Source organism: Lactuca sativa, chromosome 6 (assembly GCF_002870075.4).
Source record: "Lactuca sativa cultivar Salinas chromosome 6, Lsat_Salinas_v11, whole genome shotgun sequence".
NCBI lineage: Eukaryota > Viridiplantae > Streptophyta > Magnoliopsida > Asterales > Asteraceae > Lactuca > Lactuca sativa.
In genome coordinates this window covers 195,699,513-195,716,468 of record NC_056628.2, presented here as the reverse complement: position 1 = coordinate 195,716,468, position 16,956 = coordinate 195,699,513, and the positions used below count along the sequence as shown (strand labels likewise).

The 16,956-nt window shown below is 38.5% G+C and overlaps 1 protein-coding gene across 1 annotated transcript; it reads right to left on the bottom strand.

The window, feature by feature from the left end:
* Positions 1-11,566: 11,566 nt before the first annotated feature.
* Positions 11,567-13,646, bottom strand: LOC111908834 (U-box domain-containing protein 4). Its single transcript, XM_023904632.3, has 2 exons — positions 12,422-13,646; positions 11,567-11,867 (listed from the first exon to the last, which is right to left on the bottom strand). The coding sequence occupies exons 1-2, from the start codon at positions 13,400-13,402 to the stop codon at positions 11,802-11,804; spliced, it is 1,047 nt and encodes a 348-aa protein (XP_023760400.1). The 5' UTR covers positions 13,403-13,646; the 3' UTR covers positions 11,567-11,801.
* Between the last annotated feature and the right edge of the window lie 3,310 nt (positions 13,647-16,956).

The window sequence follows — 16,956 nt, the reverse complement described above, 5'->3', positions numbered from 1 at the left end:
CACATACGTTGGGCGTACATGCCCGAGACATAAACCCTAATTTTTAGGGTTTGGACCGTTTATAAGCATCATTATCTTCCCAAGGCTCATTCCCTCATAAGACTCTAACCCATTTTCTTCTCCCAAGCAAAACCCTAATCCATTTAGGGCCTTCTTGAGCATTGTGTCTGTATTTTGGTAATCTTGAAAGAGAAAGGAAGAAGAGAAAATCATCTTGGAGGAGTAGGACTCTTTAGATCCAAAATAACATCATCTTTTGGCATCATTTGGAGGTATAAAATTTTGAACTTGGATTGCATTTCTTTAGATCTTGTTGGTTCTTGATTCATGAAGCATTTTGGTCCCAAGTTTTGACATTTATGAGTATGGCATACTCTAGCCCACTTAAGCTGTCCTTTCAGACATTTTGGGTGGTCTAGAAGCATAAAAATATGATATTGCCTCATAGTTCTTCCCCATGCATGAGTTTGGTTGTCTTAATGGGTTAAGAGGTTAGATTTTTTAGTATTTAGCACTTAATGGCTATGCAAGACCATAAATTTGGAAACTTTATGGTCAAGGACAACATTTGGGGCATGGATCTGTGATTTGGACTTAAGGGCTTAAGTATTAAGCACTTTATAGGTTGGGAAAAGATCCAACTGTATACGTTGGGCATACCAAGTGCTACGTTACGCGTATGCAGTCAAGCCCTCGCACCTGGTCAACATTCAAGTACGCCCTGCATAATAGCTGAGTACACCCAGTGTACTCGGTTGAGTTAAACCGGTGGACTTTTTGACTTTTGGCTTTGACCAGGATTTGACCAATTTTTACCAAATCGTATTTTGGGTATTTTGATAATAAGTTAAGTTGGGTTATGATTTAAATAATAGGTGATAATTAGCGCTGATATTCAGATCAGGGATTTATTCAACTATTGGTTCGAACTGAGAGGTGAGTTTTCCTCACTGTACTTACAGGTCGAAGGCACCAAGGCCGACCCATTGGTCCGATAACCTATTATATATTGATCAATGATATGTTGAGTATGCGATAGATCTGTATGAGTATAAGATAGTTGATGATAGGTGTTCGTATGGTAGGTCTATAGTACTACCTATGATTACTGGTTGTATGAGTATGTGTCTACTGAGTATCCTTGTTATTTTTTATATGTCGACATGTTATGTTGGGATTGAGACTACGGCTTTGTGCTGTTAGTCAATAGACCAGGGCAATCCACCCATAAGGTTGTGGACCGGGGCATTCCAACCAAAACGTTGTGGGCCAAGGATAATCTATCTAGGAGGTTGTGGACCTGGTATTTGTTTGTTTATATGTTGTGTTGTGGTACTTTAGGGGAAATTACAAAGTTTTGGCTTACAATTTTAGTTTATTGTTTCAGGTACTTCAGAGGACCTTGGGAAAGCGAAGGCCTGACCGTGCACATCCTCCAATTTTCATGATATTGATTTTTGGGACACTCTTATATTACTTTACCTTTGAAACAATGGTTCCTTTTTGTAAACAGTTATGGATAATGGTTGTTATTGAAAATTTTAATTTTTTATGATTTTTGGAGTGTTACAAGTTGATATCAGAGCCTTGGTTTAGAGAGTTGGAAACATTCGTGTGAATCCAGACTCAAACTGGGGAACTGCAAAAGTTTTTAAAATGGTTTTCAAAATTGTTTTCAAAAGTAACCAAGGAAGGATGCGATGTGTACGATCAGCTGAAGCAAGAAAGTATACCCCAAGGTACCCACATTGTTATTTGATATTAAGTTTATGGTAGAACAACATGCTAGTGGTAGGCTAGGGATCTTCAGGAATTGCATGATAGAATTTCCTTATAGCCTAGGGTTATTTCTCATATGGAATTGACATCATTATTGTAGTTGCTTAGTGTATGCATCATAGTTGTACATAACTAAGATTTTATAGCTTGACAATGTTTTGGTTTAGCCTTATTTCATATTCTTGTCTAATAAAGGGCTTAGGTTTAAATCAGGTATTCGATTGTCTATAGGATCCAGTGTTATGTATGATTAGCATACGCGAGGGCTGCAAAGTTGGTGGAAGTTTCATGAATGAGCAGATGTGTGAGCAACCGGTCGGATAAGGAGTGTTTAGACGCTCTCGAGAGAGTGAGGATAGGACATATACATATCCTAGTTATTGTATCTATTTAATGCAGTTGTGAGGATCCTTGAGAAAAATACAACTGGGTGTGGAAGGTAGTATGGGACTGTACTACTGAAAGCATAGGAGTTATACGCATAACAAGGAAGTCACAAACCCTAAGGGTTTAGTATTGTATTGTGTTTATAGCTATGTGCATTGTGGAATTTCGAATATATTCTGGTTTACTTTTAGTATGGTGTTTAAGAGAGGATCTTGTTCCGATTCTGGAGCGGGTGGCCAGGATAGGCCAAGTTTGACTGATGCACAGATACGGGAGATCATTGCCACTGAGGTGGTTGTTGCTGTCCAGAGGTCTATGCCAGAGATATTTAGGTCTATCAAGACCACCATGATTGATCTTGTCGACGATCGTTATGTTGCACTTTATGAGGCTGTTGTTGCTATAACTACCACAACTGTTGTGGCCGCATGGATTCGAGGGGAAAGAGTTTTCTAGTATTGGGACTTCGATAATACGAATCCCCTGGTGTTCGATGGAACTCAAGACTTGATTATTGCGATGAGGTGGTAGTCCGATTTGGCAGGGTGTTTCTTCACATGCTCCTGCCCTGTTGACCAGAAGGTCAAGTGCGACCTGAACCTTCTCCGATCAAGGGCAAAGGATTGGTGGAGACTGGTGACCGACTCGTATACTCCAAAGTAGAGGGATGTTGTGACTTGGGAGCGGTTCTCTGAGATGTTTCGCATGAGGTATGTTCCATTAGTGGAGATGGAGGGTTTGGCTTAGGAGTATCTAGATCTGAGGCAGGGGACTCAGATAGTGAATGAGATCACCAAGATGTCTACTGAGAGGGCTCTTTTCTCCCCTGAGTTTGCTACTTCTAATCAGGTTCATATGTCATGGTACAGAGCAAGATCAAGACGAATATCCTCTATTTTGTGTCCACCCAACATTATGGAAGTCTGGCTGAGCTACAGAAGGCCACGAGGAGGTGGGAGATTGAGATAGAGCTCTAGTCTAGAGAACAGAGGCAGACTCATGTTCAGTCTCAGTCTGCACCAAAGCATTTCAAGTATGTTGATTCTAGATCTGGGGTCAGAGTGTTTGCACTTGTGGTAAGTACGGCAAGGTTCATGACGGTGATTGTCGATCTTCATATGGATGCCACAAATGTGGCAAGGAGGCGCATTATGCCAAGGATTGTTGTCAGCAGCCCCAGTACTGAGCACCTGGATTTTTTATTGTTATGATCAGGTGGGCCATATGAAGGCCCAGTGCCCATTGCTTGCAGCTAGGCTAACACCGGCTCCCGTGTCATCCACTATGAGGATCGCCGATGGACACCAGGCTAGGGCGGAGCCCCCGAGAGCTCGAGGTCGTGCTTTTCAGCTCACTATAGAGGAGGCCAGGGCGGTGCCAGACGTTGTTATTGGTATGTTTCCATTTAGTATTATGTTAGTTATTTTATGTTATGATTATGTTTATGATTCTTCTAGGTACCTTCTTAGTGAACTCCTTTCTTGATCTTGTGCTTTTTGACTCGAGTGCGAGTCGGTCCCTTGTATCTCAGTCTTTTAGCAGGGGTTTCGACATGCCAATTGGAGAGTTGGAGTGTCCATTGCAGATTTCTATCGCCAACAAACACAGGGTTTCTGCATCGAGCGTCTATCAAGGCTATGTATTGGATAATTTTAGGGTGCCTTATCTGATTGATATGATTCCCATCCCTATGGGGGTGTTTGTGTGATAGTAGGGATGGATTGGCTTAGTAGATTTGGCGTTATGATTGACTGCGAGGGTCAGCGGGTGGTGGTTCGAACCCTAAGTGGGGGAGAATTGGTTACCTATGGAAAGAGTACCAGGGTTGGGTTAACCTTTTGTTCTGCTTCTAGAGCTCGATAGAATATTCAACATTGTTTTATGGGTTATCTTGCTTATGTTGTGGATACTCGAGTTAGGCTGCAGGCTTCGGTTTCAGATGTACCTATTGTCAGAGAGTTTGTTGATGTGTTCCCGGAGGAGTTGCCTGGTGTGCCTCTTGAGAGACAGGTTGATTTTAGGATTGATTTGGTTCTGATTGCTAAGGTGTCGTACCGATTGGCACCACTGGAAATGCAGGAGTTGACCTCTCAGCTTCCGGAGCTGTTAGGCAAGTAGCATATTAGACTAAGCAGTTCATCGTGGGGAGAACTGATTTTGTTTGTTAAGAAGAAGGATGGTTCACACCAGATGTGCATTGATTATCAGGAGTTGAACAAGTTGACGGTGAAGATTGAGGTCGTGACGCAGTGGGAGGTTCTGAAATCTTCCTCAGAGATTAGGAGTTTCTTGGGTTTAACATGGTATTGTTGGGGATTTATTCAAGATTTCTCTAAGATTGGTGTACCCCTCACTCATCTGGTGAGGAAGGGAGTGGATTTTCATTGGGTTCCTGAGCAGCAGGTGGCATTTGAGACTTTGCGACATAAAATGTGTGAGGCCCCAGTGTTGACCCTCCCTGAGATTGTTGAGGATTTTGTGGTATTTTGTGATGCATCCATCACTAGTTTGGGTGTAGTGCTTATGCAACATGGGAGAGTTATTGCTTATGTTTCTCGGCAACTAAAGTCGCATGAGGTCTGTTATTCGACTCATGATTTGGAGTTGGGGACAGTGGTGTTTGCTCTCAAGATTTGGCGGCATTACTTGTATGGGGTTCGTTGTACTATCTACACAGATCACACGAATTTGAGATATCTCATGGATCATCCGAATATAAATAAGAGACAACGCATGTGGCTTGACGTGGTCAAGGATTATGATTGCAAGATTCTGTATCATCCCGAGAAAGCCAATGTGGTGGCTGATGCTTTAAACCGGAAGACAGTTAGTTCTGCTATTGGGGGCCTATGTATGAGGATTTCAATTGCTTCGCCATTATTGGATTTGATTAGGTAGGCTCAGGCTGAGGGATTCAAGAATGAAAATTGGAAGTGGGAAAGACTTAGGGGTGAGATTGATAGGTTTTCTACTGATAGTCGCGGATTATTGACCCGCTATGGATGGGGTTGGGTGCCAGATTTTGGTGGGATCAGGCAAACTGTATTGGAGGAGGCACACAAGTCCAGGTTTTCGATACACTCTAAAGCCACCAATATGTATAGGGATTTGAGGCTTAATTATTGGTGGTCTTGTATAAAGAGAGAGATAGTCTGGTATGCAGAGAGGTGCTTGACCTGTCAGATGGTCAAGGCCGAGCACTAGAGGCCGCATGGCAAGTTGCAGCCATTGGAGGTCCCCATGTAGAAATGGGAACATATTACTATGGATTTCATCACCAAGTTACCTTGGACGGCTAAGGGATTTGATTTTGCATGGATTATCATGGATCGTTTGACCAAGAGTGACCCTTTCTTAGCTATCTGTGAGAGCTCATCGGGCAAGAAATTAGCTGATTTATATGTGCATGAGATCGTTGCTCGAAATGGTATTCCAGTCTCCATTGTATTTGATCCAGATGTTAGGTTCACAACTCCTTTTTGGCAGAAGTTCCACAAGGAGTTGGGTACGAGGTTGCATCTCAGAACTGCTTATCATCCGCAGACGGACAGTCAGAGTGAGAGGACCATTCATACACTTAAGGAAATGTCAAGAGCTTGTGTCATTGATTTTGGTGATAATTGGGACCATTCCGTACAACAACAACTACCACCCTAGTATCAGTGTGCCGCCTTTCGAGCTCCTCTATGGGAGGAAGTGTCGCACTCTAATGTGTTGGGAGAGGTTGGTCACATAGTCATGGGAAGGACTGAGGTAGTCCTTCGGACAAAAGACCTCATTCAGAAGATTAGACAGAGACTTCAGATAGCTCAGAATCGGCAGAAGAGTTATGCCGAAAAACGTCGCTCTGAGTTGGAGTTCCAGGTCGGGGACATGGTCTTACTGAAGGTATCACCTTGGAAGGGTGTAATACGCTTCATGAAGAGAGGAAAGTTGGGGACCTTATATATTGAGCCATTTTGGGTGATCGCCATAGTTGGCATGGTAGCATACAGATTGGATTTTCCTGAGGAGCACAACCAGATCCACAACACCTTCCACGTCTCGCAGCTTCGGAAGTGTGTGGCCGATGATACATCTGTTGTTCCCTTAGAGGATAGTTAGGTTGATGATCGCCTAAATTATATGGAGAGGCCAGTGGTGATTTTGGACCGAAAGACGAAGGCCTTACGCAACAAGGTGGTACCTTTAGTCAAAGTTCAGTGGCAGCATCATAAGGGTTCCGAATGGACAAGGGAATCTGAATATGAGATGCGGGAGCATTACTCAGAGTTGTTCATAGCAACGGAATTCGAGGACAAAGTCTAGTTCAACTGGGGGTGAATTGTAACATTCTGATGATGTTGTATTTTCAATTTTAACCTAAGTATGAAGACTAATTGCGTTTTAGCCCTTGTATATGAAAAATGTTGCAAAATGGCCCATAGTGACATTTTTGTAATTTGTGGGTTGAGCTCACGTACGCTAGGTGTATATAGCGTATGTTGGACGTACGTGACCGAGCCACAAACACTAATTTTTAGGGTTTTGACACTTTATAAGCATCGTTATCTTCCCAAGGCTCATTCCCTCATCAGCCTCCAACCCATTTTCGTCTCCCAAGAAAAACCCTAATCCATTTAGGGCCTTCTTGAGAATTGTGTGTGTATTCTGGTAATCTTGAAGGAGAGAAGAAGAATAGAAGATCATCTTAGAGGAGTAGGACTCTTTAGATCCAGAATAACAACATCTTTTGGCACCATTTAGAGGAATAAAGTTCTGAACTTGGCTTGCATTTCTCTAGATCTTGTTGGTTCTTGATTCATGAAGCATTTTGGTCTTAATTTTTGACCTTTATGAGTATGGCATACTCTATCCCACTTAAGCTATCCTTTCAGGCGTTTTGGGAGGTGTAGAAGCATAAAAATATGATATTGCCTCATAGTTCTTCCCCATGCATGAGTTTGGTTGTCTTAATGGGTTAAGAGGTTAGATTTTTTAGTATTTAGCACTTAATGACTATGCAAGACCATAAATTTGGAAACTTTATGGTCAAGGACAACATTTGGGGCATGGATCTGTGATTTGGACTTAAGGGCTTAAGTATTAAGCACTTTATAGGTTGGGAAAAGATCCGACTGCATACGTTGGGCGTACCAAGTGGTACATTACGCGTACGCAGTCAAGCCCTCGCACCTGGTCAACGTTCGAGTACGCCCTGCGCACTGGTTGAGTACACCCATTGTACTCGATTGAGTCTAACCGGTGGACTTTTTGACTTTTGGATTTGACCAATTTTGACCAAAGTGTATTTTGGGTATTTTGATAATAAGTTAAGTTGGGTTATGATTCGAATAATAGGTGATGGGTAGTTTCGATATTCAGAGCAGGGATTTATTCAACTATTTTGTTCGGACTGAGAGGTTAGTTTTCCTCACTGTACTTACGGGTCGAAGGCACCAAGGCCGGCCCATTGGTTCGATAACATGTTATATATTGATCGATGATATGTTGAGTATGCGGTAGATCTGAATGAGTATATGATAGCTGATGATAGGCATTAGACTGGTCCGATTGAACTCATCGTCATGTCATGGCGAGCATCATGCCACCACGCCGTAGTAGAATCTTAGCAATACAATCGCGAATGAACTCGTCGTCATGCCGTAGCGAGCACCGTGTCACGCCGTGGGCACGTCCGAAAATAAAAAAGACGTGATAAGTCTTGCCACCACTACGTGGCCTTCCTAGGCCACGCCGTGGTTTTCAGTTTGAAAACTTTTTCTTCAATAAGAGCTTAATCCATAAGGGCCAAAGCTAAAAACATTAGATTTCATTCCTAATTGCTTCATAATGGATAACATTTCCAAATTTATCCATTAGGATGCTCCAAACCACCAAGATCTACACTTTAAGTCTTAAAGGGACCAAAAATGCATATTTCCATAAAGTTGGAAACTTTATCCATGATAATGTCTCAACCTTTCAAGATCTAAACTTAAATGCACCAAAATAACATAAAGGACTAAGATAACTTGCATGACTATAAGGTAAGGTAAAAGATCACAACTTTCCTAGTCTATGAGGTCCAAGACGCATTCCGAACTGATCAAAAAGATTTCGGAGTTCACTTAACTCCAAGATCACCCATAAAATGGACCAAAAGCGTCAAAAACCACAAATGACAAGATCTAAGGAGCTAAAGAGCAATATTGGAACTCTAAACTCACATTAGTCCACAAATGTAGTGCCTTTGATGGATCCAAACTTAAAACAACATTCCTTGCAACCAAAATAACCTTCATGATCTTCATGCTACATCAAAACATAAGCAAAAGCCTCCAAAGAGGAGACAGGGAGAGCTCAAATCTTGAACATGGGGGCTAGGGTTTCTCACATGGGGTTCTAGATATGATGGAGGCTCATAAAATTGTCAAAAAGTCAGAATCTTATGCTTAAATACGTTGAAAACCCTAAAAATCATGGGCTTGGGTCTGACAGACTGCCACTCCATAACAACGTTTCTCCGCTCACTGGCAACTACTACGTCGTGGCAACTTACTCACCACTCCATGGAGATCTGCTCTCTGCTCCATGGCGACGATTTTTCACCCAAATTCATTCCAGCTTCAAACAGTCATACCTTTTTCGTTTCAACTCCATTTTTGGCGACCTTTATATACACAGAAAGGTATTGGCGAGCCCCACAACTCTATATAATTACTTTTGACTTAAAACATATCAAATTAAAATCATCAATTTATGCAAGAAGTATGAAGCATCACCTTTTCCATTTTACCCTTGGCTCCACAACACAAATCAAGGACTTAGATCACATAATCAATATTATTAACATCCAACAAGGTCTAAACCTTATTTCCTTGAAGCCCAAGGCCTTCACATGATCGAATTACGGTCCACGATCCCGAAATAAAAAACTTCTTGAAACAGAATGTTATATATATATATATATATATATATATATATATATATATATATATATATATATATATATATATATATATATATATATATATATGTATATATATATATGGTTAGGTTATTTTGTTTTAGGTAACTATTGCGTGCATGTAAGGAGAATTCTGGACCAATAGATGAAAATAATGAATGACTATGATTTTGAAGGTCTATGCTATTACAATGGAATATCATGTATCATAATATCACTCAAATTTAACTAAAAGGGTATTTTAGACAACTATAATTAAAAAGAGAAATTTTCGAATTTGAAAGGATAATTCTGATTTTTTTTAGATTAATTCAATTTCAATTCTAATTTAATTTGTAATCATAACCAATTATAACTTATTTTATTTTGTCAGAATGCGATTCTGTTAGAATAAAATTTTGTTAAAATGACCTTTTGTTAGAATAACAGTTTATGACATCCTTTAAGAATACATAAATAAGTACATTATGAAACAATATAAAAAGTCGATTCTTGAACTAATAATATATCAAATAATTATATTCAATGATTGTGATACAAAAAGAACATTCTTGAATATTAACAACATTCTGAAAGAATGACAAATGTAATTGTTAAAAAAACAACAACATTCTTAAACCGTGAGTGTGATCAATCTTTGATTCATTCTTCACGTCATTCGTATAAGGTTTTCAAGTCATTTCTATCACAAATGCATCAAAAACACCAAAATCCAACAAAAAAAACACTATGTCATTCTGAAAGAATAATATTACTAAGATTCGTTTTATACATTGTGGTGGAATACATTCTGCTATAACACACTCTTGTTCTCCATATTTTCTTTCTTCTCCACATGAATGACAAACACTTCAAAAAAAAAAAAAAAAAAAAAAAAAAAACCAACAAAATCTAACAAAAACACCAATCCACTAAACAAACCGACAAAATATATGACATTTCAATAGGAAAAAATGATTCTAAAAGAATCATTAAATCTAAAGTGCAATTACCATTTAATTATGACATTATATATATATATATATATATATATATATATATATATATATATATATATATATATATATATATATGACATTTTATATTTTTGCAGAATACATACAACATAGTAAATTAGCAAGTTGTAATTCTGACAGAATAATTTGAAAAACAAAATATGATCATAAAACAATTTATTTGCAATGTTGGTTGGGTCAGACAATTCATCAAACACTTGGCATGTGAAACTAAAAGTAGAACATAACCAATTAATTCTACAAATTTAAAAATGCAAAATTATATAAAAAAAATAGTATAACTTGATTTCAACTAACTTGATTTAAAAGGAAATTAATCTTTGATTCATGGAAGGGAACAATAACTATTTTTTAAATATTTTTTGTTTCTTGTAGAATCAAAACTAAGGACAATTTTTTTATTTTTTTATGTTACTGTCAATTCGTAAGAACCATTTATTTTGTTCTAACAATATTTAATTCTAATTTGCAATGCTTACCTTCATTGATTTTGATGCTTTTCAGTGTGATTTGTATTGCAACTTTTAATAATACGCATTTTAATAGCAGAGAGAGTTGATGATGGTGGCGGTTGTAGAGAAACATCTAGAAGATAAATTAAGCATCTCATTGTTTCTTGATTTTCGAAACAAGGTTCAACGATCATTACCTCAAACGATCATTGATGTTGACACATGGTCGCAAGATGAAACTGAAAGATTTGATTTCGAGGTTGTGATGGTCGGCTGGTAGAGGAGCGGCAGTGAAGTTACCGGTTGAGGTGAGGCTACAAATTTTTGAGGCTCATCGTTTAAAGATAAAGAGGGGAGAAGACTAGGTTTTAGGAAGTTAATGAATTACCATAATTAAATATGTAAAGATTATTATAATACCCTTAAATGATTTATTATTTCTTCAATTCTCATTGGTGCATAAATGCACACAATAAATGTTAGAAACATTTGAATATATATATATATATATATATATATATATATATATATATATATATATATATATATATATATAAAGAGAGAGAGAGAGAGAGTTAGGTTCAAATGTTTTCACTATCTATTGTGCGTATGTATGACTGATTCTGGACCAATCATTTTAGTTATTTTAATAAATTAATTAATGCATATTAAATGCTGAAAATGTAATTAATATTCATTATATTTTCAACATGTAATATGCATTAATTACTTTCTTAAAATAACTAAAATGATTGGTCCAGAATCAGTCATATATGAACACAATAGATAGTAAACTGCTAACCAAATTAAGACAAAGACATTAAGAATTAGTCATTTTATGATTTGAAAATATTGTGTATGAGAGAGATACCCAACTTAGCAAAAAAAAAAAGTTTAATGGTAATAAATATACAAAAAAATATATATTAATCATATTTTTTGTATAAAAAAGTTGTCGTTCTAACTCATTTTCCGTTCTCCCCTTTTTGTTGAACACACGTTGCATTCCATTCAAAATTTAAGAAAAAAAAGCCAGAGAGATACAGGTATTTCGTTCACCAATTTACAAGGGTAGCGGCAAACATTAAATATTTACAAATCCGACCAAAAAAAAAAAAACTCTTCCTTCCTTTCTTTCTTTTTCTAAAATATAATTCTGGAAAACATGTTTGTCTTAATGTTTTTGTCATTATACTGACGTGGATCATCTCATTCTGATTAATCCGAGCTGGCAGCAGCGTTGCCGGATCTTGGTCGCCGAAGAAGCTCAATAAGTGTTTCCGCCTGTCAATCATCCAAAATAATTCAACTTAAGAATCACCATTATTAAACAATATAATAATCTTTTCCATTTAATCATTCCATTATTCTAATTAACATCCAATAAACTCACATAACAACCTACATCACTTTCTCAGATTCGAATTAGGTTTTCATATGTCACAGAGATAAAGATATTTCGTATCTTCCATTAATAATATAATTAAAGTAAACATTATTAAAAGACATACTTCTGATTCGACTTAATATGCGTTAGGTTTTACTTTTTCCAATCTTAGAATACAAATTCTTTATGAGGTCATTCTCCAATAAAAACTTTAATTTGAAAGGTTCAATTTTAGATGACGCATTGACTGTAAACATCTAGAACTGGTCACAAGTGATTCCATGGATGAGTATTAAAAACTGTAGTCAATACTTAAGAACACTTCACAAGTCAACGGATATGGAAGCCTCTCGTTTTCAAAAGTGACATGTAATTAATTTTCAGAAAAGTGACAAAAAAAGAAGATAAATCATAAATTATTTTTGAAGTAAATTATAGTGGTAATTTTTACCTTTTGTTTAGCGCGCTTTGTACCAGATTGTGACAAGGCGACGAGGGGAGGAATGGCTCCTTCGCGGGCCACCATAGTACGGTAGACCACACTATCATCACAAATCTGCAACAGAATCACCACCGCTATCTCCTTCTGCCGCTGAGATCCGATCTCTATGATCTCCACCAGCACCGGAATACCTCCTTCCTCCACCAACGCCGCCCTAGCCTCCTTCAGCGGTGTCAAAACGCTCATCACAAATGCTGCTTTATCGACCATGTTTGACTCGAAATCCGCCATTAATTCAACCAACGGCTTCATGATCCCGGCCTGAACTGCTCGAACTTTGTTTTCTTTCAACGAACACAACGAATACAACGCCGTTGATGCGTCCTTCTGCCCTCGGAAGTTTCCGGTTTCGAGTAGGTCAACTAACAAAGGAATCGCTCCTGATCGACCGATTGCCGCTTTGTTTTCTTCTAATTGAGATAACCGGAGAAGCGCGCACGCCGCGTTTTCCTTCCCCGTCGGTGTTCCAACCTTCAACGCTCTAACTAACGGCCTGATTGCTCCGGAAGCCGCTAGAACCTCTTTGTTCTCATCGCACAGCGACAAATTCAAAATCGCTGTAACACCGTGCTCTTGTAATTCAGGATCAGCAGACGAGATTAACGAAATCAACGGCCTGATTGCTCCGGCTCTCGCTATCTTAACTCGGTTTTCCGGTTTGTTCTTGGCGAGCAACCGGAGCTCCATCGCTGCTTGCTTCTGATCTTCAATCGAGTCCGAATCTAGATCGGAGACCAGCTGTTGAATTAGATCATCCGACGATTCAGTAGCACAAGCGAGGAGAAGACGCCTGGTCGCCGACGTGGTCGGGAACTCACCTGATCGGTCACTGTTACAATCGCTGAAAGCGGCGGAATCGTCGTTTGAAAGGGTGATGTTGCTGAAATTCCGTCCCATGTAGGAGTAATTGGTATGGACTTCCGTCTCCATGGTTTGGTTTTCCGATGAGAGATGTTAATTCCGGTGGGTGATTGAAAACTGAAAAGGGAGAAACGTGTAGGGAATTTGGTGTTGAATTGTTGAAGGTGTTGATATAGAAAAGGAAAGAGGAGGAAGGGGAACACCTGGAGGAAGGAGTTGGGTAAAGAGGAGACACGTGGACGACCATATCGAATCGCAGTACAGCGAGCACGTGGGAAAGAGGGTGGCGTGCGAAGAAGGTCCGTTATTCGGTGACCTTTTTCCTACTTTAACTGCCGTGCTCCCTTTCCTTTTTTTGATGCAGTGTTAGTTGAAAGAACCAATAACTGAAACTTGTTCCTCTGCTTTAACTGTTCATCTTTTAATGCGAAAAACGTAAAAAGTAACTTAAATGTTTATAACGCAAAAAACATGATACTCGACTTTAAATTGGACGTTACATTCACTTTTATTAAAAGTCAACTACTAATAAAGGGTTTAACTAAAAAGATATCTCATTTCTAAAATATTTTTATTGGTTGAAATTATATCATTTTCGAAAAAATTAATTATAAGTAGTTGATTATAGGTTGACTTTTTATAAAAATGATAATAAAGTGTCTAAGGGTGTCTTATTAGCAGCACCTATAATAAACTATTTATAATTACTTTTCCGTAAAACAATACAAATTTAACAAATAAAAATATCTTAAAATTCAAATAGGGTGTTTATATGGAAAGATGAGGTGTCTTTTTAGCCAACCCTTTTAAATTTTAGAGAGAAAAAGTATAATACATCAACAATAATAGACTTTCAGATGTTGTACATCAAGAGAGTGGCTCGAAAGTCCGAATCGAACCGAACTGAATTACACCCGAATAAACATTTTGATTCGGGTTCTGGGTAACTATATTATACTTATTCGGTTTTCGGGTTATGCAGTTCGGGTTACCTCAATAAGAGCTTATTCGGTTCTAAATACCCGACCCAATTAAGCATACCTCGTTTCCTTACTTTGATCGACATAATTCAAAGTCTTGATTCATACCTATGTCCTCGTCGTTCATAACAAAAAAAAGACCTATGCTCGTTCTCGTCGTTTCAAAATCGACCAATCTTATCATCTATTTCCAAACCCGAAATCATTTCTATCGATCATTCCTCTTGTTTTCAGACTTTCAAAAATCGACCCTTCATGTAACGCCTGTTCCAGGTATTATTTGATTTAAGAAATTTAGGGTTTTAGACTAGAACTCGACGAGTTGGGGAGCTCCAACTCGTCGAGTAGAAATCATTTTTGGACGCGGGACTTAGGATCTACTCGACGAGTTTGAAGGCCCAACTAGACGAGTAGACGCTGTAAAGAGAAACCCTAATTTTCAGGGATTTGTACCCTATTTAACGAACTTATGCCTCATTTTTAGCCTCTTTCATCGTTCTTACAGCCTAGAGAAATCCTAGTTCGAGCCTTATACCTTCTTGGGTGTGAGAGAGAACTTTAGAGAGTGATTTTGGTGTGGTTGGGAATGATTTTAAAGCTTGAGGAAGGAGTAAAGAGAGAAGTAGTAGATCCGACATCTACTCTGTATTGGCGACCATCTTGAGGTATAAAGTCGCTATATTGACCTTTAGTTTCTTAGATCTCATTTTGTGGAAGTAAATGGTCACTTTTGGTGCATAATGGTGTCATTTTTGTATTGGATCTTGTTATGAGGATAGGGTTTCAGATCTGGACATCTCTAGACCTCTATGGACATAAAGTTGCTCACTATATCTAGCCTTAGCCTTTCCATGTGCCCTAAACTTTGTATAAACCTTAGTTTTGAGTGTTTTAGCCTCTTAAGGTCTTGCATGCACGTAAAGTTGGCAACTTTACGTGGAAACTACACCCTAGGGGGTGGATCTATAGTTTGGAGTCTTGAATTCCACTAGAAAGGACTAAACATGAAAAGGACTGAAGGGACTCAACGAGTTGCTTAGCCAACTCGATGAGTCGGGCAAAGTTCAACCTTTTTCAGGATTCTGAGTGATCTCACTGAGCTGGTTAGGGGTTTCGGTCTAGAGATTTCGGCTTAGACTTTTCGGCCCTTGGGCACTGAAGAACTCGATAAGTTACTCGGGTAACTCGGTGAGTTGACTCGGGATTTCAGTTTTATGGACCTTAAAGGAACTCGACGAGTTGCTAGATGCACTCGGCGAGTTGGGGTCAAGTTTGACCTTGACTGTTGACCTTGACTTTGACCAGGGTTGACCAAGTTTGACCATGAGGGAATTTATGGTATTCCTGGATTTGACAAGTTAATCACATGTTGGTTATAGGCAGTTGAGTTGGAGCTGCGTGTTGGGACTTATCTGATCTTAGCAGTTCAACATTTTTGAGATGTAAGTCTTCTCACCATACCAATAGGTCTAAGGCACCAAGGCCGGCCCATTTTACGATATGTACATTGTTGATTAATTATGCAGTATGTTAGTATGACTCTTGCATGAAAGACCCATGGGGGTTCCCGTAGCAGTAGATTGAGACCATGTGGGGGTTCCCATGACATTAGTGTAAGACCTTAAAGGGTTTCCATGACATTCTAATATATTTCCATGTTTAGCTTGTATGATATTTCTTGGTAGTAAAGACCATGTGAGGGTTCCTATGGCAGGAAGACCATGTGGGGGTTCCCATGGCAGGTAGCTAAGACCACGTAGGGGTTCCAGTGGCACTAGGCGTAGGATCTTGGAGGGTTTCCATAGCATCCTTATATGTAGTATGCATGGCTTATATGTTTTAAGTAGCTTTTATAGCTAATATGGATTATGTGATTATGTGGATTGTGTGGGGTATGCTCTGGGGGACTCACTAAGCATTAGCTTACATTTTGTTGATTGTTTCAAGTACTTCTAAGCCTAAGGGTAAGGGCAAGGCTTGATGGTGCGGCATGCACTCTCTCATGTGTTTTATAGGACACTCTGATATTTGAAATAAAAATGTTGATATTATGAATTTGAAAACAATTGTTCTTGTGATTCGGTTTATTTTTCCTATTTTTCTTAATTTGAAACTTATATTATGTAGTATGTAGGTCGCACGACTATAGATTATCCTATTCAAGGATTTAATTTTTAATAATTACTACTTATTATGTGTAGCCTGAATTTGGAGGCGTTACAACTGGTAGATGCGGTGTGATCATGTCAGGCCCTTCCCTTTTGAACCCAAAGTACCTGAAACCATAAACACAAAATTATAAGCAGAAAGCTTGGTGAATTTCCCCCCAAAATACCCCTTACAAAACATATATATCAGCTAGGAACTAAAATGGGTCTATTTCACCCCTTAGTCTATTTCAACTCCTCCGGTATCTTTCAATCGGTACTGGGTCTATTTCACACCCTGAGTCTTTCAAATCCTTTTTGTAACACCATAAAATTTCAAACAAAATTTTCCTTTAAAAATCACATAATTCTCATATCATGTTTCATGAAAATTCCATTTAATTTATTTACAAAACACAACTCTATATTTTTTAATAATAATAATCCAGGATCCTCAAATCATAACTCCTTCTCTGGTGTGTACAATCAAGCCAAT